The sequence below is a fragment of the Homalodisca vitripennis genome, chromosome 4 (genome assembly GCF_021130785.1).
Source record: "Homalodisca vitripennis isolate AUS2020 chromosome 4, UT_GWSS_2.1, whole genome shotgun sequence".
Taxonomy (NCBI): Eukaryota; Metazoa; Arthropoda; class Insecta; order Hemiptera; family Cicadellidae; genus Homalodisca; species Homalodisca vitripennis.
In genome coordinates, this window is record NC_060210.1 from 109891305 (window position 1) to 109912119 (window position 20815).

At 32.9% G+C, this 20815-nt stretch overlaps 2 protein-coding genes across 4 annotated transcripts in view; one reads left to right on the top strand and one right to left on the bottom strand.

Moving 5' to 3' along the window:
* The window catches only part of LOC124359950 (coiled-coil domain-containing protein AGAP005037), a 560570-nt gene that overhangs the window by 390132 nt on the left and 149623 nt on the right, over positions 1-20815 (top strand).
* The window catches only part of LOC124359951, a 31749-nt gene continuing 12104 nt past the window's right edge, over positions 1171-20815 (bottom strand). The window contains exons 1-5 of one of the 3 annotated variants that reach the window (XM_046813145.1): positions 13907-14094; positions 10160-10385; positions 5869-5974; positions 4350-4564; positions 1171-3108 (exon numbers count right to left, since the gene is read on the bottom strand). In XM_046813145.1, the coding sequence (XP_046669101.1) occupies positions 2068-3108; positions 4350-4564; positions 5869-5974; positions 10160-10360 (1563 nt within the window). In that variant the 5' untranslated portion in view covers positions 10361-10385; positions 13907-14094 and the 3' untranslated portion in view covers positions 1171-2067. Of the gene's footprint in view, positions 3109-4349; positions 4565-5868; positions 5975-10159; positions 10558-13906; positions 14095-20815 lie in introns of those variants that run through there. The other 2 variants (XM_046813144.1, XM_046813143.1) reach the window with 2 other exon arrangements.

Sequence of the window (20815 nt, forward strand, 5' to 3'; positions counted from 1 at the left end):
TCGTCGTACACAGCCTCCTCCACTTTAGTCTATCCTTCCAGGTCTCCTCTTCATCCACCTGTATTTTCTGTAGTCCCCTTCTCTCTATGTCTTTCCACACTTGGTCCTCCCATCTTCCTCTCGGTCTTCCTCTTGGTCTTCTTCCTCCTTCCTCCTTCTCCAGTGCTATTCTAGGCATTCTATTATCTCCCATCCTCTTCACATGCCCCATCCACTGTATTCTTCTTCCTTCCATTGTCTCTTGCAGTGAAACTACCTTCAATCTTTCTCTGGTTATTTCGTTCCTTATTCTATCTCTTCTTGTAGTCTTCTCTATCCCTCTTAAAAATCTCATTTCTGCAGCTTGCAATCTGCTTAAATCATTTTTAGTCCACGTCCACGTCTCTGCTCCATATAATAAAATTGGTTGGAAATAAGATTTTTAAAAAGCAGGATTGATCAAAATTGAGCTGAAATATGTCAATTAAGGTGTCAATATTAAGGTGTCATAAATTTCATTTGGATCAGATTTGTTGTAAAGACCAATCTACTCTACCCAGTCTATACAAGGTGGTATCAGAGTTCCTGAACTAGGTCTGCTAATTTTTGTTTTCTTACCTGGGCTATTATTGGCTGTTATCCCCTTTGAAATAAGCTCTTAAATCTTAAATCTTAAATCCTAATATTAAGATTATGTTTTGAAATTAATCCAAAACAAATCAAGTGCACTTATCAAATCAGATAATTTTGGAAGTATTTTACAGTTTCCCTTCAGGTCTGTCCTGAGTTTGGTAGGTTCCATTCTCCATAGTAGGAAGCTTTGAAAACCCAACATCCCAAAACATCTTTTGGTAAAAAAATACTACTAAGTTTTTAGAAATCTGTTTTGTTTTTCATCTTCTTTTTAAAGCTACAAATGTCATCTGTCAGTATGACCTGATTTTGAAGTTTGTGATGTTTTATCAGTGCACATTCAAAAGAGATAAAGATGGTTTCATACATTTTTATCACCCAGAATATGCTATCAGTGACTACACATATTGTCTTTAGTGTAGCATGACATAGCACATTAGCTTTTTAAATAAATTAGTTATTGGTGCTTCAGCAAACTGATTGGCTAGTACTTTTGAAATGTTATTTTAATGCCGTATACTGGAGGCTTTTGAAGGTTTGATGCAGTAAAACCACAAATTTTGTTTACAAAAATTTAATATCTTACAAATTAATTACAACTTATATTATACATTAAAACTTAAAACTATAAGTAGTGTAGGAATTGTACATTCAATCGTTCTAATGGTGATTCTCATTATGGTTCTTACAATCAAAATGTTATCTGATGAGCTTGGCTTTAGTTAAGTCCTCTAACTTTGGTTTTGGTTTTATGTTAACAGACTTTTTGAAATACAAACATCTTGCACTTTGTAATTCTTTAGATATGATTTTGATTAGTATTTTGTACATGAAGCTAATAATGTATGTTTTAAATCCTGTATATTGTTAATAAATTTAGTTTTTTCTGTTTTTGTTTATAAAAAATGTAATTACTATAAATTAATTGAACATTTGTTTCAAAATAGCTTGATTTAAGATTAGTTTTGACTTGGGAATGGGATTTTTTGTTTAGATAACTTATTAGTTTTTTATATTACAGTTCTCATATGGTCCTCAAGCATATCATCCCCGAAAACTTAAGCTACATTTTTGTATAAATCACCCATTTAAGTACCAAACAGTAAGTTGTGTATAGCTCAAGTATTATATAACTTAATATTTTTTATTCTAGATACCTGTAAAACTAATATAACATTTTGAACTTTCAATATTACTTTGAGAGATTACACTTTAATAATTCTCTTTTAAAGTTAAAAAACCCGTATATGTTGCCAAATGATAAAAACTATAAAATTGTTACTAATGAGAGTGATAATACTGATGAAAAATCTTTCTATTTAAAGTCAGTTCAGTTCTCTGAACAAGTACCTTTTATTCATTCATGCTATGATTTCTCCTTTTTGTTGTACTCTTTCCTACCAATGAAATGACTCACTGTTTCATCTGTCTCTATGTCACAAATTATTGGCACACTTAAAACCTTTGGCACTCTGGAATAGCAGGCACATACATTGCTCCTGCATAAAGTTTCTTGGATGTCTCTCTCCACGAGATGAGACTCGCCTTTCTGAAAGGATCTTCACTGCATCCTGAGCAGACTGCCATGATGCTCCTGACTTCCCACTCTGCTGGCTCCATCTGCACCCCTCCTTGGGTAGGCTCGGGGTCAGCACTGTTAGTCTCTTCTCCATCAAACTTTATACCACCACCTCCGAGGATGTAACCATCTCCAGGGAAAAGTCCAGATAAATCGTCACCTGGGATAAGCCCAAACTGAAATTGATCATCAAAGAGTGTTCTCTTTTTGTGGTGTTTATCTTCATTTGATCCATCCTCTTCCATTGTCTGGCGTTTCTTCACTTCCACATCTTTTTTGTCATCGGTTTCTTTTAAAATATCATCTTCATTAATGGGCTTCACTTTTCTTTCATCTACTTTAGTCGTCTCCCTTTTAACTTTTCTGGATTCTCTAGTTTCCACTTTTAAAATGTCTCCCATTTGATCCTCAGCAATACTACTCTCCTCCGATTTCTTTATGCGTTTTCCGAGAGTGCTTGCAAGTTTTGTCTGATCACGTTTGAACAGTCGCTGCATTCCTGGTAGAAGTAGATCTACTTGTCCAGTGTAAGGAGTAAATAAGCCGGTGACGGTAGGGTCCGACTGTCCTCTGAATGCTGACAACTCAGGTATTGGTAGCATAGGAATGAGTTGACCGTTGGAGAGGAATGGGAAGTCAGTGCCTCGCAGAGTAGGTGGAGGGGCAGGGGTGGATGGAGATGAGATGGCATAGTCATCCTCCCCGGGCTTATCCTCATGATGGAAGTGGTGTACATGATGGTGTTTATGGTTGGTGTATGCCTTACCTGCTGTGAGAGCTGCCTTGTACAGCTGCACAAGAGTCACCTCTCCCAACAGCCCTGGTACACTACCTTTCCCCCCTCCGCCACCACTGTACCTCAGTTGCTCCTGCCCGCTAATAGCCATCCCGCCTCCCTTTATTGGCTTGCCAACCAACTGCAAACAGAAATAAAAACTTATCAAAAATGAATAACATTTTACAATATCTACATGTTGTAGTAATAATTATAAAGTTATATTTCTATTTTAATAATAAAACCACAAGAGCGTTCACTGCATTGTTTGTGTATAATTTAACTGATATCAGAAGTGCTAAACCACTTGACTATTGTATTGACTATTAATGTATCTGTGGTAAGAGATAGTTATGTGGAGGTTTACACATGTTTGTGTGCGATGGACATGAATTAGTTACAGTGAAATGTACAATATCAGTTATTGGAATCGTCATGTGGTTTAGTATTACATTCCTGTTTGTGGCCGTATATCAAACAAAATAGTGAGTATGGCAGCCAATGTAATGATAATACATGTAAAATAAATATTATACAATTGTTTATGTATGGAACTTTAGTGCATTACACCAAGGTTAAAACAATGACTTTCTAAACTGCCAAAATCGTATCAATAAATTCAGACTTCTAATTTTAGTTTGATATGTTACGTTACCGGAAAGAGTTGAAAACATTTTGAATTCTTCTGTTTATCTTCAGCTGGTTGACTTTTAAAAATACATTTTTCTCAGTAATTTTAAATCGTGTATAATTATACTAAAGGTTATTTTACTTGTTATTTTAAAAAATCTACTTATATTTTGACATTTATAATGTTTTTTTTTTTAAATTTTTTATGACTGTTTTTATGGTAGTTACTGTTACTATTCTGGACTAAGTCAACGGAGATGTCTTATATTTTACTGCACTCTGTAACAACTAATTATGGGATCTCTAGAAGAATAGCTTTTGTTGGATTGTAAAATTGATGTAAATTTGAGAGTATCCAGAAAATTATACCACACAAAACATTATTTGATTAAAAATTTTTGTAATTTGTTCAAACTGATATACTGTATACTTCTACTAATTGGGTACATGTAAAAGCATGATTCCCCACAGGTCAAATGGATTAAGTAAATCTGTTAGGAGGCATTTGTTATAGATTGTGGTGGTAACCGATTAGAGACAAGTTAAAAATTACTTGTTAGTTATACACATACATTAAGAGGTTTTCATTTTTATTTTCCAATTTTGTTAATTTGAGTTTTTTGCAGGATGGTATAAGTAACGTTTTTATGTACTCCCTTTTCTAAGAAATTAACCTATAGCTTAATAGATATTTGTGTAAATTAATTCTGTAACTGTCATGAAAGACTTGGGTAAATAACTTGATTAACTTACCAGGTTATGGAATCCCCTTCCAATACGTTCTGAGTTGACCCATATTTGCCATTCTCCAGTCTTGCCATTCCACGATTGACACATGTGGTACCACTTGTGTAGTCGGACTGGGTAGTTAAGTCGGTACAGTGTCTGCCCATTGATGGCCAACATGTAGAAACTGGCAGACTCAGAATTTGCCACCCATGAGTAGATTTCCCTGGATTTGTCTCGGTCTGTGACACATTGTACAGTTAAAAAACTAAGTATGCTAAAAGTGTGTTAATTCAGATCAACCATTGTGTAGTTGGACTGGATAAGAGAGTCAGCAAAGTTTATGTCCATTAATGGTCAATATGTAGGAACTGGCAGACTCAGAGCTTGCTATCTACTCCTTGGATATGAGTAGATTTCGTGGACTTGTCATGGTATGTGACAAATTGTAGAGCTGAAAAATTTAGTAGACTAAGAGAGAACTAATTTAGATCTTCCTTGTGTAGTTTAATTCGCGTAATCGGAAGATATTTGAGATGCTACAGCATTTTTTCATTGATAGCAAACATATAAGAACCGGCTGAGTGTATTGGGAAGTCATGAATAAATAGATATTCCTTTTTTATCTCAGTCTGTGACACTTTAATAAACTAAGCGTAATGAGAGAAAACTAGTTCAGAATAGTCATTGGGAGAATAATACAGCTATGGCAGACAAGATAACATGAACCACTGCCTCTTTGAGTCATCTAATATTATGGAAAGCAAGCAGTGTCTGCTCACTTATACCTATAATGCACAAAATTATCCTCTCGATTCTACGTTCCTGGACTAGTGAGGTTTAGACTGAAACCGCTAACACCCAATTGATTACTTGTTTAGGAAAATAATATTTTAAATTTAATTTACAAACTTTTAAAATGTGTTTTGCCTGGTTTGGTTTTGTTTTAAAGTAAATAAGGACTATCTATATTAGTTTTAAAGTTGGTATCACTCTAAAACCTTGACACAGCTATTTGTTTTTAGTTATTTAATCATCCTTTTAAAATTTATGTTTGTTATGATAATATCTGTCAATCTATTTTATAAAGAAATGTTCTGTAATGTCACAGTGATTATAAGATACATCCACCTTACCAATTAAAGTTATTGCCGATCGATTGAGATTTTTTTATACAGATTTTTTGCTTCAAAGTGATAATTTTATGTAAATTTCTTTTTTTGAAGTAATTACTAAATACGTCGTTTGCATAATGTATTTTTAATTTGCACTAATCAATAGCCAATCTAAAAAGCTACAAAACAAAAAAAGCATTCAATGTACATAAAAACTAATTGTAGTACAAAGCGAAATGTAAAGTATTGTAAAAGTGTAGTGTTGACAGTTATGGTTAGTACTGGCCCCGGCGGTCATGGGTTAACAATAGTTATTGTTAGTGTTGATCTCAAGGTTCATACAAAATAAATGTCATAACGTTTCAAAAATTTAAATTATAGATTAACAAAATACTCTGTTTAAAATAACTTAAGTGAAAAGTAATACTTACGAGCATAGGAGAACAAAGGTTGATCTTGACTGTGGTTGTAGAACTTGTGCCACATACAGAGTGTGAACTCTTTTAAGTCTGGGATCTGTGTCTTGTATTGTACGTACTGTAACATAATTAATTAGCTATTAATACATTTACGAGTAACTGTTTTAAAAATCCATCCAAATATTTTAAGAAACAATGTAGAATAACAATAAGGAAAGGAGAGCTGAGGAAAATAGGATGACTGACATTTACATAAATTTAAAGTACCAGCATTTGAATTCCTCTTTTATCTAGATTCGTTGGTTTCAAGATCCAGCTCTGGCATTTTATCTGTTCTCATTAAATCAATGCTTTCTAGGTTTAGGGATGTATATGCCTTGTGGTGTTGGAGTTAGTTTACTTGCTGCGTCCCTTTCCAGGGTTACTGTTTTTGCTATTCCCTCATACTTTTTGTTTTTAAGGGACCATATCGTCTAGACTCCATTCTTCAAGCAATAAATACATATTACAGTAGCTTATGAATATATATATATATATATATATACGGTATATTGTTTTCTATGCCTTGAAATATATACATAAAATCTTTCAAGTATAATATGTACACACACACACACACGCACGCACGCACACACGCACGCACACATATACATAATGTTAGAAATAACATATTGTGTATAGTCTATGTACTCTTGTAGTAAGCTAAATAAATTAGAGAATTCATTGTAGTGTAGTTAATAGAACATAACATAAAACACAATTAGTAGTACACATACTTGCAAACTAATCCAAATGTTGGATATGAAAATAGCTTATGAGATAAAGAAAAACCTTGAACAAAAATAACAGTAACCCTAGAAAACTGGTTATTGTGAATATACCTCTTAGTTCATGGAATGACTGATTGTGTCAAAACAAATCAAATCATTCACAAATCTGACACAGTACACTCTATATTTAGAAACCCTACTCTGTAACCACCTTGGCCCCATATTGCATTGTGTTAAATATTTATGCTAGTACTGATTTAGCCCAGGCAGAGCACCTGCAGTAAATTTGTATACTGTTTTTATGTATTGACTCTGCTGCTCGTTTTAAATCATATACAGTACAGAATATTATGTGATAAGTATTGAAGAATGTATGTAGGGCTGTGTATATGTAAAAATTCTTCGTTTAATTTATATGCTTTAGCGTAAATGGTTCACAATGACTCTGATTATGTTTTGTTTTAGTACAATAGTCACAGGAACAACTGTAATCCTATTCTTCTATTTTTACAGTTTCTTGAGCCAGATGATAGATTCAAATTCTTTTGATTAATGCTCATCAGAATTCAAAATTTGTACTGGGAGTACATGGTGGTGTTTTAACAGTACCTTTTTTAAGTTGATTGAATTGAGAAAACAAACTTGGTTAAGTTTTGAGATCTATTTAAGAACTCGACAGGGCCTTCTTAAAATTGTGTCCTTGTCCTTCCATCTGTGCGATAACTATTAATAGAAAACTCTAAGATTTTAAACATTGTACATAGGTTTCATCTTGGTCCATCGAACCAAGAACCCTTTCAGTTTTGACGTCTAAAGGTAAAATGACTGACTGTCTATCTGTTTGTGTGTATGATTACAAAGGTCCTGAAGACTCAGAACTTATTTATAGTTTTTCTATTTGTCCAAGGAAGAACTGTACTCATTTTCCACTCGAAGATCAGGGCAGTCCCTCCATCTGTCGGTGAGGTATCCCTTGATAGAAAGGTCCAAGAGGCTTAATACTTGGTACATAGGTTCTTCCTGGTCCATTGAAAAACTTTATTAATTCTGTAGTCAAAAGTAAAAGAGCAGTCTATCTGTGCGATAACTCTTTCGTTACGTTTTGTCAGGTCCTTCAATAATCCATTGTTATATTTTATTCTATTCCTGACGATTCAGATGTTTTTTTCTGAGTACCAACTGCAAAATAAGTAGGATACTACACTGTTCTATTAATTCACCGAGAAGTATCAAATATAGCATGAATGGATTCCTTATTGGAGTTACTGGTTACAAAACACTGCTTGATTCCCTAACTTTCTTTTGGTATCAAATGAATTGATTATTTATTAGAATTACTTCGTGAAAAACACTACTTGATGTACAGAACTATCTTTTAGTACAAATTGAATTGGTAATTATTGGAATTACTGCCTGCAAAACACTGCTTGATGTACTTAATAGTAATTTGTTTTGTTGCAGGTATTGAATGATACATTAATCTTTGCATTTACTTTGAAACCTGGGGTAAGTTTTTATCCTTTTATAAACAGTTATACCACATTATATAGCAACAGTAAATAAGAACATAGGAATATTTAATAGATATCAAATTGATATAAGACAAGTAGGTATATAAGACATACAAGTATATAACGGTAACTTGCATTTGTTACATATAGAACAGAAACCTAATATATAATGAATAGGTTCATAACATTAAGGATTACCACTATTATTCTTTTATTGTTCTATAATACAAGTAGGTTTTTAAAAGTATTTTGGGTTACTTTATTACTGTACTGTTAAAAGTACAATCCTACATGAATACAATTTGAAAATGTTATTTCTAACACTGAACTAGAACTTTATTTATAAGTTCTTCAGCTATTTGTATATGATTGTTTAAGTAGCAAGAATATACCTAAGTGTAACACAACACAAAATCACCGTGATAAACTATGGTAGTTTGAATTCTTTAAGTAATGTTTTACTGGACATATAATAGAATGGGTATTATATTGTTTGTGTCAATAGATTGCAAACAAATATATAAAAGTTATTTCTTTAAACAAGGAAACATATATGACTTGTGTAATGATATAACTAATGACTGTATATGGAAAAATAAAATATATTATTGTAGTGTTTGTTAGCCTTGATTTTAATATTTGTATAAAACTAATATTAAGAGCTTTGATGGGTGTTAAGTTTTGTCTTAAACTAAAATTCTATTTTGATGCTGAATTGAAACAAACCTGAGCAGTCATTAAATTCTTTTATTCGATAGTATGTTATTAATGTATCATTAAAAGAATAAAATGTCATTCAAAATTAGATAAGATTTAAAATGTGTTTGTATGCGAGAATTTAAATTTTCTGGGTCTATTGCATTAATAACTTACTAGAATTGTAAGTTTAATGCAATGATAAGTTATATAAGTAACAAAAAATTATTCTAAAAAAACTAGTTGATGAGAATAAAATAGGTAAGTAAAATGTGGCAAGACAATAACATCATGAAACACTAGTGGTTAAGTTAGGTTCTACTTTAAACAATTGTAATTTAAAAATATAAAATCTTCTAGCTTGCAATAAAGCAAATGTTCTAGTTCGACTGGGATCAGGCAATACTAAGAGTGTGAAGAGAGTGAGAGGGGTAGAGAGTTTTCAAGCTGATGGGAACTAATAAATTACGTTCAGCTCTTCCTTCTCGCAGCAGAGAAGATGTGTTATTATATTCTACTCTCTATTATAATGACATGTACTACTGAGACATTTGCCAAATATAATAAATATGACATCATCATCTCATTTGAACTCTTGTCCTGGTAGATGTGTATCTCTAACTAGTTTCTCTTAAAGACATTTATTTACAAACATCTTTAGATCTCTAATTTTTTATATTAACTTTATTTATAAAATTAATTTTACACAAGGTAAATTTGTATATATGTTACTCATAAGGTCAAGTCTATATTTTTATTATTAAAACATTCTCTTGTATTAATTTCATTAGCTTTATTACAAGGCTGTATTTGAATGATAAGTGGAAACACTATTACATTTAAAATAATTTTATACTGACATATTTAGTCACAGTTTTTCAAGTTATCCTAATTAAAAAGTCCAACTCATACTATCAAACTGCTTCGAGGATTTTGTGAAGTGTCTGGGGTTCTTAGTATTTAAATAAGATCATTTTTGCTGGATAATCAAAAAGCAAGGAATCTAAAAATCATGTGAATTTATATAAATCATCTATTTATTATGAGAGTTACCTGCCATCTTGATAACCGCTGAAGTCAGGTTAAGTCCTTAGTGCTATCATTTTTTTTGAGGAAAAACAATCAGTGTGCTATCAGTAAGAAATAAGCTCTTAGCTGTCCATGGATTTTGAAACCATTAAAGTTTTAAAGAAAACTCTTTGTAATGCCTGTTCTTGCAGATAGTTTTTTTATGATAACCCCTCTGTTATGGTGTAATACATTTTAAGTTAGGCTTGAATAGTGAGCTAAACTATTTATAAACATTTAATTAATTAGAGAGGTTACCTGCTGGAACGTGTCTTGATCAAACACTGCCTTGTAGAGGGTACAGGCAGGGTGAGGTCTGGGAAGGTGAGAGTGGAAGAGTGTGCGGGGGATGATAGGGCTAGGTAAGGAACCTAGAGTAGGGCCTGGTTCGAGGCTAGGGCCAGGACCAGGTATGGGTCGCCACCCAGTCTGTACTGACTGTACCATCGGAGCCACCATCAAACACAGCACCAGCCACGTTAGTCTGGAACATGTCATCTTAGTTATCGTGTTTGTCTTATCATGAAGGCAGCGAACATTTCAATGTGTGTAAATAAAGGGAAGCAGTTAACACGTAACTCTGATTTCTAAATTAGCTGAATTTCATCAAAATTTGTTTATTACAGATATTTTCATGATAGAATGTCAAGAACTTTTTACATATCTTAGTTGATCATGTCTCACATATCCCAAAATTATCTCAGGGGTCCATCTTAACTGTACGACCATTGGTATCTCAAAAAGAATTAAATTTCCAGGAAAGTTTAAGTAAGGAAGTTCCCCCGCTTTATAGTTACTGTTAAACATAGGAATTTAAAATCACACCCACATTTTTTCGTTGTGAATGTGAATTTTAAAATTTCTTATGAAGCACAGTGTAGTTGTCTAGTGGCTCTGAACAGTAGGAGAAGATTATTATTATCTATGCTTTCCTGTAAATTTAATTCTTTTTGAGATATTGATGGTGGCATCTTAAGATTACTACATATTACAAGGGGCTATGAAATAAAACTTATGATTATAAATATAAAGTTCTGTAGTTTATAGTTTATTCAGATAAAAATTACAATACAAATATTATTCACACTAGTGCCAGATGAGTTTGTTTGCTGGTATAAAAAAAAAAAACGTTTTCAAGATTGTAGCCTTCTACATAATATATTATTTTTTTTTGCAAAAATTATACTTTCTACTATTACATAATGCAGAACAAATGTAAACTTTTTTTAAACTTCATGTATTTAAGTAACTACTTTTATTCTTTCACATGTTTCAGTATAACTTAAGGTTTAAGATGGTGACTGTTCAAAGATATGAAAGGAAATACAATAGTCGTATTTCAGCTATAAAGCATCATAAAACAATACTGATATTTCCATTAAAAAGTCACTTGTTAACCTTACCACTTTGCACCATTTACATTTACCTTCCTTCTGACTTTGCTGGAAAGGATACTTTATAATAATACTCGTTTAGTTTTATTATTATTATCTAAGAGTAGTAAATTGTATTATTTTATATTTCTACAGCTACATCAAACTAACTTAGCATCAGCACTATTAAGTTATTGGTTTTAAAGAAGGCCTGCTTGATGAAAAAATGCAGTAGACCTATTTGCAATTTTTATATAACAACGTATTCAATGTTAACTCTCAAAATCCAAAATAAACGATTTTTTATTATTAGATAACAAATAATAAATTTAAAAATGTTAAAACAAAGATTGTTTACAAGTAGCTTTTATATTATAGTTGAAATATATGTGAAAATATGTGAATTATAGGAACAACTCATAAATTAAACCCTCAAACTTATTATGAAATGTTTTAAAATGAAGTTTGAAATTGTGTAGCTCATTTGTGTTTTGTCAGATTTATTGCTCAATACACTGTAATAAGAATCTGCTTCGCTCAAACTAATAGTCAAGTGCTAGAGAGGCACGTGTTGCCTTTCTCTCTAATCACCCCAGTGTTAGAGTTGACTGCATTCTTGGCTCTGTAATATTCTTTAAATACTTCAATCTTTCAAGAAAGACCACTATCTTTTAATATTCTTTAGAAAATTATCACCTGATTTCTTTTGATTGTGGTCTAGAAATATATCGGTTTTATAAAACTCAGCCAAACTATTTTTGTCACTTATATTCAATAAAAGTAATTAAAGTGTTATAAAAATTACACATACGATACAATGTGATCACTTTAAAATATCAAAATACTTTGCAAAATAAATATGTATAAATATTTTTCCAAATTGGATTGAACAATTTTATTCCACTGATAAACACTAGCTATTTATAGGTCCATTTAAATAGCTGTATTTTTGGACTCTGGAGAATACATTTCTATTAAAGAAGATCTCTTAAATAAAACACATTCCAATTTAAGCACAAAGAAGAAATAGTTTTGAGAGTTTAAATTGATTGTGCTATATAAGAGAACACACATGTGATGCTCAGAAATGGAGTTCCCTTTGCACTTATCCATGATTCAATATTGCTTTATTAGCTGTTATGTTCAGCTGTCTGTAAGTTGATCGATTGTTTAAGCTGCACTTTGAGTATTAGCGATATCATCTTCTCTCCAGCTGAGAGACATATATCTACTTGTGCTATATTTCAATACTAAGAAATATAATTAAGTTCACTCGAGAAGACCTAAGTACATTACTTCTTTATCTTTTTATTTAATGGCAAATCCTGCCAGTTGGTAGGCCCTTTTAATAATACCCGATTACAATGGAGTCATAATTTTCTTTATTTCAGACTACAACTAAAAAAGGGACTTGTGGTTCCAACAGAATTTCCATGAATTATTAATCAATCAAAAGTAAAAGTTTAAAAAACAGCCATCTTGTTAAAAATGTTAAAGTTTAAATATTCAACAATATTTTTAGTTTTAGGACTATGGGGCATGTCTCGTTTTAGAGATATGATTAATACCATCCAAATATCTTTTAGTTTTCTATATATATTCATTACTCATTCAGAAAAAATCGCAAACTATTTTGTTCTTCAGGTTTACATTAAGAATATAACTAACAAGTAAAGGTTAAAGGCGTGTGAATGCATATTAATTATATCTTTAAAATTTGAAACCTTTCGTAATTCTATGAACAAATTAGAGTTTGAAAGTGTTTAAAGATCAACATTGTAGGGTTAAACTCAAGTTAGGTTCACTGTAGGTCAAGAGCTACTCAATCGCTCAAAGTTTAAATTAGACCAGTGCAAAAATGTATAAGGCTTACTTACATAAACATTTGGGAAATGCTTGTCAATCTATTTTGGTGGAAGAGTGGATTTTACTTCTAATAGAAAAAAGTTAATTCTCAAACATAAGTTCTAAAGTCAAAAATCTTTCTAAAGATTTATTCAAATGCTGTTTCCAACTTGCAAACCAGAGTATTATATACCGATATCTCAATCACTGTATATACTCATATGTCAAAAGAGCAACATTTACAGGGTCCTCAGTTGTGCTGAAGGTTGTGCTTATCTCAGTTACATTGTATTCTGCATCATCAGCATCTACAGACTTCTGAGTGTTCAACATAAATCAATTATGTATAGAGTTATAAATTATCAAGGTTGGATTTGAGGAATCGAACTGAACAAATGGGTACACAGGTGCATTATGCTTAAACGGTATGAGCCATTTATCATCAATTTTGTCCATCTCAACTTATTTATTCTTATATTCAGACCCTTGGCGCACAAGGAAATAGCTAACTCTGAGTTCATGAATACAGCCTTAATTATTCTGTTAGCATTGAAATTATATTATAGTACATGCAGAGTTTTGAGGGTAAACAATAATGTTTGGTCATATTTACAAGTGATTCGATGCCGATATGAATACTTTTATCGGAGGAGGTAAAAATTAATTAAAGCGTACTCTTATTTTGGGTAAAGTTTGAGCTAAAAATCGTCATTGTAACGCAGTAGTACTTGAACACACTGTATGTATGTATGTATGTATGTAGAATAGAGTGAGGTATTTATTATACCAGGACATGTGGCGGTGGCGTGATCCGACTGTTTCCTAGGTATTGTTGTCCACGTAACTGGAAACAGGGCACTCAAACCACTATTAGACGGCGGGCAGCCGTTGCCGCTGAACGGTACGGATATACGATGCGGAAGAGAAAGAACGCTCGCTGATTGTTTACTTTTACTGACCTCCACCGCAGCACCACGCCGCAGCGCCGCTCCACGGTACACTGACGGTTATGTCACTAGCGCAGGTCACGGGCAAGGTTGGCTATGACGACACCGGCGGTCCAGGTCGACTGACTGCCTTGTCCGTGGACTGACTGACTGACTGATGTGATGGGCTTCCTCGTTTGGACGTGTACCATAATATCTCGTTTTCTGTTCATTTATAAACTTATATAAAATAAAAATTAGTTACTGGTGTTTTGAGATTGATGTTTTAACCCGTAATCGTAACGAATACAACTACATTGAGTACTTTTACAATAACAAGCAAGATAATTTCATTAGTGAGCTAAGGTCTTTTTTTAATGCGATACCTATTTTATTGCGTGTGGTTTTGCAATTTCTTGAATAGGTATAGTAAATTTTGTTGTAATAGAAATTAGGTTCTACAAAACAAAATTTTAAAATTATGGAAAAAGCAAAAATATAAACTCGTTTCCCTTTTTATCTAAATGAAAATTAAAACACTTTCTTTAAATTAATTGAATTAATAACAACATTAATATAACCATTATTAATATACCAATGGGTGTTTAAGCCAAAATTGTCATTTGGTGGTATTAATAGATCAATTAATTTAAAGAAAGTATTTTAATTCTATTTAAAAAAATACGGGAAACGAAGCTATATTTGTTCTTTTTTTCCATCATTTTAAGTTTTGTTTTGTTTTTGGCATTGTGAAATTAATGTACATTGATTTAATGAACCGTTATGAATATAAACAGTTCTCTCCATATCCGACCTCATCGGTGAGTGCCTCGTAACAAGAAATATAAATCCGGAATTTAAAATTCGAGCTTAGTCGGCACATCGTTGTCGTTTAACTAAATTGACAAATATATTTCTAAAGCGAGACGAATTGGCCCTCTATTGTGGATATCGTAATCAAGAGCCTTAACTTTAGCGAGATCGGCGTTCGTGTCGACGTGTTATAATGTATTCACTTGAAAATCAAGTGATATATATTGGAAGCATCGTTATTTTGCTTTTTTCTGGTGTGTCAAAAAGAAACGTCTACATTGTCAGTCTCGTTGCCTACCGAGAGAACTAGTTCCTATAATGTTTAGGACTTCTCGAGACTATAAAGAAGACCTAGTGAATCCAAAATGTTGCAAATTTACAAATTTTGGCGCTAAGTTGTACGCCACACGCTTCCTGCAACAACTGACTCTCCAATAATTAAAAGACTCTATAGGTATATATTTTGAGAATGGTGTCAAATTAAAATACACGCATAAATTATCACGGAGTAACAATAATAAAATAACGTACAGCCATCATGGTAGTGGTAGGAGCGTTGTACTATGAAGTTATGTTTTGCTTCACTTTTAAAGTACTGGAACAATTACAATTTATATTTTACAGTTGTACAAGTACAATTTATATTGAAATTACAATATATGCATTCTACCAGTTTCTTTTTATTGGAATAAAATACTTAATTTATAAGCAAACGCTCCAATAACTATGAAATTTTATTTTTGTGAGGCCTTTCGTGTTCAATGCACACATCATCAGACAAACATAGCTGAAATCAAAATTTTATTTCAATTATGTGGGTCTGATGCTGTGTTTCTTGAATACAAAAGGCCTCACAAAAACAAAATTTTCATAATTATTGGAGTGTTTGTTTATAAATTAAGACAAATACATGTTAAAGTTGAATAAAATACGTTTTTAACTTATGACGTTTGTAGCCAGTTTATGTGGACGTTAAAGTTTTTCCGTTGCGGCGACAAAGCATTCTTGGAAGGCCAAATATAGTATGGAAATTATACACAGATCATTTCTACCATTTTCTTTATAAATAAGTTCTTGTAGCCTGCCTAATAACTTGCTATAAAAGGGTGCATCGTTTCTGATCGGGCAATGCATACAATATGATTCTACGTCGTTCAATGATACATGTCACTCTGCGATCTGCATGAATACATTTTTCATAAAAGAGAGCCATGCACATTATAAGATAAACAAAATAACATAGATGAGCATCTAAATGATTCTGGTTGAAATCTTTCACCATTGATATAAACTGTGGAAACAACTACGATGTGAGATTAAAATCATTTTCATATTTTTATATCACACCTCATATTGAAATAAAACTGTTTTACCTCGTTTACAATCACGATTACAGATCGCAAGGAAGATGTCTCATAAGAAGTACAGTTTTCTGTCGATCCAATAATTCGTTAAATAAAAGATAATTGTTCAAGCGCTACGAAATATAAACTGTTAACAGACCTAACATTTGTGAAATACTTTTGTTTTTCAAAATTATAAGGAGTACATATTACAGTAAAACTGAACCTTATTTGGTAGTCATCCCAGGCAAAAGTATCTATTGGCCGAATTGATGAAATAGAATTGATGAATTCTAAATTTTGGTACCATATCCATATTTTGAACAAACGGCATTGGTCCGAGATTGCAGCGTAACAGAGTCACCAGTACAGTAGATGCAGAGTCACAGCCAACACGATAACAGCAGGAAGAGACAAGTGTGTATGTAACATCATCACTCATTTACATATCGGGCTAATGTAATTTTATAGCCTTCACCGGCATAGTCGCGTCATCTCCCGTCGTTTATTAACGATCTACAGTAACCTTTCACCGCATCGTAAAACTGTAGTATATAATAGGTTATACACTCATGCTCTATCTGGTTTGTAAACACGATTAATTCAAAACCTACCCACCACTATTACTTCAACAAACCCAACCAACTGACTAAACAGTGACTACGGAGCCGGTTATAATGGCGGCCATTTTGATTGTAGTCCCTTATGAACAATGTTAAACCTCATGCACGTTTACGATCTTGCTTTAGTCCTAGAATTGTGTGAGATGTGCCATTTTAAATATATACGCATCCTTACGTTTTTGTGGAAAATTTGAAAGTCATACAGAAAAAATCTCAAGTTTTCGGAACTATATCGTTTAAATACTACAAAAGTATACACTTTAGAGGAAAAACTAAAAAGAGTTTGGACGTGTATTAATTCAATCTTTGAAATGAGACTTCTTCTCTCAGTCCCATAACGCTACAGTCGAAAATAATGGCGCAAAGATGTGTGAGAATATTGTTCTTATGTTGTAAAACTCAAGGTTATTTTGCTGAAACAGATTTCTAATGAAACAAGTCAAATTTTTCAAGGTGAAACAATTATGTGGTTAAACACTTAATTGTTATATCCTGTGAAGAGTGAACCAATTAGATTTGGGGTTCCGTAATTGCCTTCATATCCACAATAGTAATATAGGCCTAACAACAACTGTAATATAATGTCTTTCCGCACGAGTAAACATTTTTAAGCTTTTCCAAATCGATTTTGCTGCTGATCAATAACAATACTATACATAAGTATTTCTTCAATATTGTTTTATTGTGGACCTGACAGCGCCTTACTTAAATCGTCTCGTTTTTCCGTCCGTGCGGTAACCCTTGGTAGAAAGGTCCTAAAGGCTTGATACTTATTAAAGGCATGGCACATAGCTTACTTTTGGCCCAAGAAAGAATTCCGTTAATATTGGAGTCAAAAGGTAAAAATGTACAAAAAAAAAACAAATTTTTACATCGGTTCAACTATAATGACAACGAGATATTTTACAGAATAAAAATGTAACTAACTGAATACAACCGCATGGCATTTTATCGTGTAGCATATTAACACACGTGATTTGGTTGGTAGGATTTTCGTTACGTCCTGTCGGTTTCTGCGATATTCTGTTTTATTGGTTCCTTCTATTTTGAAAAATTTTGAAATGGCAACACATTGTTTTTGGCAGTGCTGAATGTAGAGTTCCAACCAGAAGAATATTTAACAAGTAAATCATTGTCGATATATTTAAGTAAAGTTTTGACATCTCATCTGATTTTAATTCGAACAATATAATATGAACATTGTTTAGATAGGGTTTGCATACATTGCTCCCAAAACATGAACATTTCAGATCGATTTGTCTCGAAATGAAGAAAGAGGAAAGTCGCGTTTCCACGTATGGTGAAAGTGCCCCAGGGCGAATGTGCGAGGAGGTTAAGTGCAGAATGAGGTACATGTGGTACAGTATCGTGATAGGCAGCCGTCAATCTGTGAGTAGTCACTCATTACCGTCACTTTCCCGCGGTCTTCCTGCCCGTAGTGGTCCGTGTCATCGCCATCGCCCGCTACACATGGTGCCGCCTCGCCTCTCTCGACGCTCTGTCATGGTCTGTAACGGTTATCGTACACACCAGGAAATCATCTGTTCGGTTGGAGTACTCATTCCAGAGTTCCAAACAATAAACGTGTTTACGCCTCCGTTACACCTCCTGCGTTTCCTGCACCTTTCTTGTGGTCGGGCTATGATCTGGGATGGTGATATCTTCAGCGTTACACACCGCACAAATATTTAACCGCACGTTCTTCCCAGTTTATTCAGAATTGTAGTTTCAACGTATTTTTGTCCTAACGATGAATCTACAAACTTCATGTGTAAGTCTTTTTAAAGCACCTCGGTAATTTTATTAATTAGAATCGTATTTCTATTTTGTTTAAAAACTCATATATAATAGGTGATAACAAAGGATAACATAACATTAATTAGGACGCTCTAGCCCTTCCTTTGAAGGAAAAGGTCAAAGGTCGTTTAATTATTTTTATTATCAATTTAATATTGTTTTATCTTGTGTTTTGTAAGTTTTGTATGTTTAGTTTATTTACTTCATCGAGGAAATTTGTATTTTGAGATAAACACATTTATCTGAAAAAAAAAAACAAACAAGTTATGCTAAGCTACAAAATGCATAAAATATTGTATACTGGTCGAAATATGTATATGCTTACTTAAAAAGCTTAAAAGTGACATAATATGTAAAATAGCTAACATCTTTATATATGATGAATAGTAATAGAGTTTGAATGAATGTTATAAACTCTTATAATTTGTTAAATCTGTTTTGTTGTGCACGATTTTAATAAATAAATATTTTAAATTATTACATATTTTGCGGAACACACAAACCTTATCTGTCGCTAGATCACTAGCTTTTGCCCTCCCCCCTTACCAACATAAGGAACTGATTGTGTGTTAGAAAGTACTTATGGTATTATTTAAGTCAATATAAAACACATTTTTAAAATTAATATGTAAATATAAATCTGTTGACAAGCTTTATTAGAAAATACATTTTTACCTATTTTTTTCATTGTTAAAACCAACTCTTTACGATTTACTATTGAAATCCCCAATAAACTCACATTTTTAGTTACAATACACCACGATACTTGATAATTTTCACGATTATTAACAGCAACATAAATAAAAACATTTTCCAAACTTATTTTACAGAATCTACACTAATTTATAAAACTTATTTTGGCATGATCCATTCTACAAAACCTTTACCTGTATAATGCGCAAAACATGCAAACACCGATAAATGCTAATTGTTAGAATCAGGTAAAGTTCTAGAGAAGGCTCTGTAGTCCTGGCTTAGCCGAGTAAAATAAAACGTCATTTAATTACATTTTATTTTTATATGCATGATGATTCAGAATGTTTTTCGTTCATTAAAAAGGTAATTTCTGAAATATTTAGTTTCATCGTTATTTTCTTCAGTTATTTAAAAAAAACTATAACCCATGTATTAAACTTTGTTTAATTTTTTAATCACACATTCATCTTAAACCACTTGTGTTTAAAAAGTAATCGAATTTAAATGTTTCCTACTTTATGCATTTCCTCGTGGGTTGTATAAAAATGTTTCTATTTTTTCTGTCCTCAATGAACTTATCTTAAAGGGTTATGACTTAAAATGAATAATCCCGATTACTCGCCCTTGATGTTGTACTCCACCAACACGTCGAATTGGAACGTCCTTAAACGTGACCAAAAATCCTTATCGAAGGAAGTTCCTAAGTGATTTTCCCCACAATTTTATCAGGTCATCCAAGTAGGGCTTTGTTAAGGGCTTTCACCGTGCCTGGAAGCTAGTTATAGATTTTCCACGCCTGACAAGGAAATGTCCGAGGATTGTTAATGTTGTTCCCTCCCGTGGAGTGTGTCTCTGACTCGCACGTGAGGATGGCAAAAGTTCTTATTTTTTTGTTTCTAAGGATAAGAATTTTATTCTGTTGAAACATAACCAGTTTAAACGATAAAATGTAATAAACCGATACAATTGAGTATGAAAGAGATATTGATAGAATGTATCGGAAGACTTATTCCATAGACGGACAGATAGACGTTCTTCAAATTCCACCCTTTAAAAATTTTACCCCAAAATCAATAGGGTGCTACCCTTGACGGAAAGAAACATTTGTGTTCAGTTTCAAGAGTCCAGGATCATCTTGTCAAAAGCTGTCGCACAGACCGACGGCTGGATAAGGAGTCGGGTCCTTAATAAATTATTTTAATTGTGCGTTTGCTTTAGCATATTATAGAAGATATTCATCGATTATTCACACTCTTTTACATTACGTGCATCTTCATTCTCAATGCTTTGTTCTGTAGACTATGCACTAACACACGTCCATGTTCTCTGATGACCTTGCTCGACCCTCACTCTTCGCCTTCAAAGGCACGAGGAACCCGAGATCTCAAGGCTTTTTCTCGCCAACTCGCATTGTAATCCCTTCCAATGGCCACCTCCACAGTCGCCGGACACAGTGTTACAACATGAGTAGAGGCATATATCACAGGCCACTTCCCAC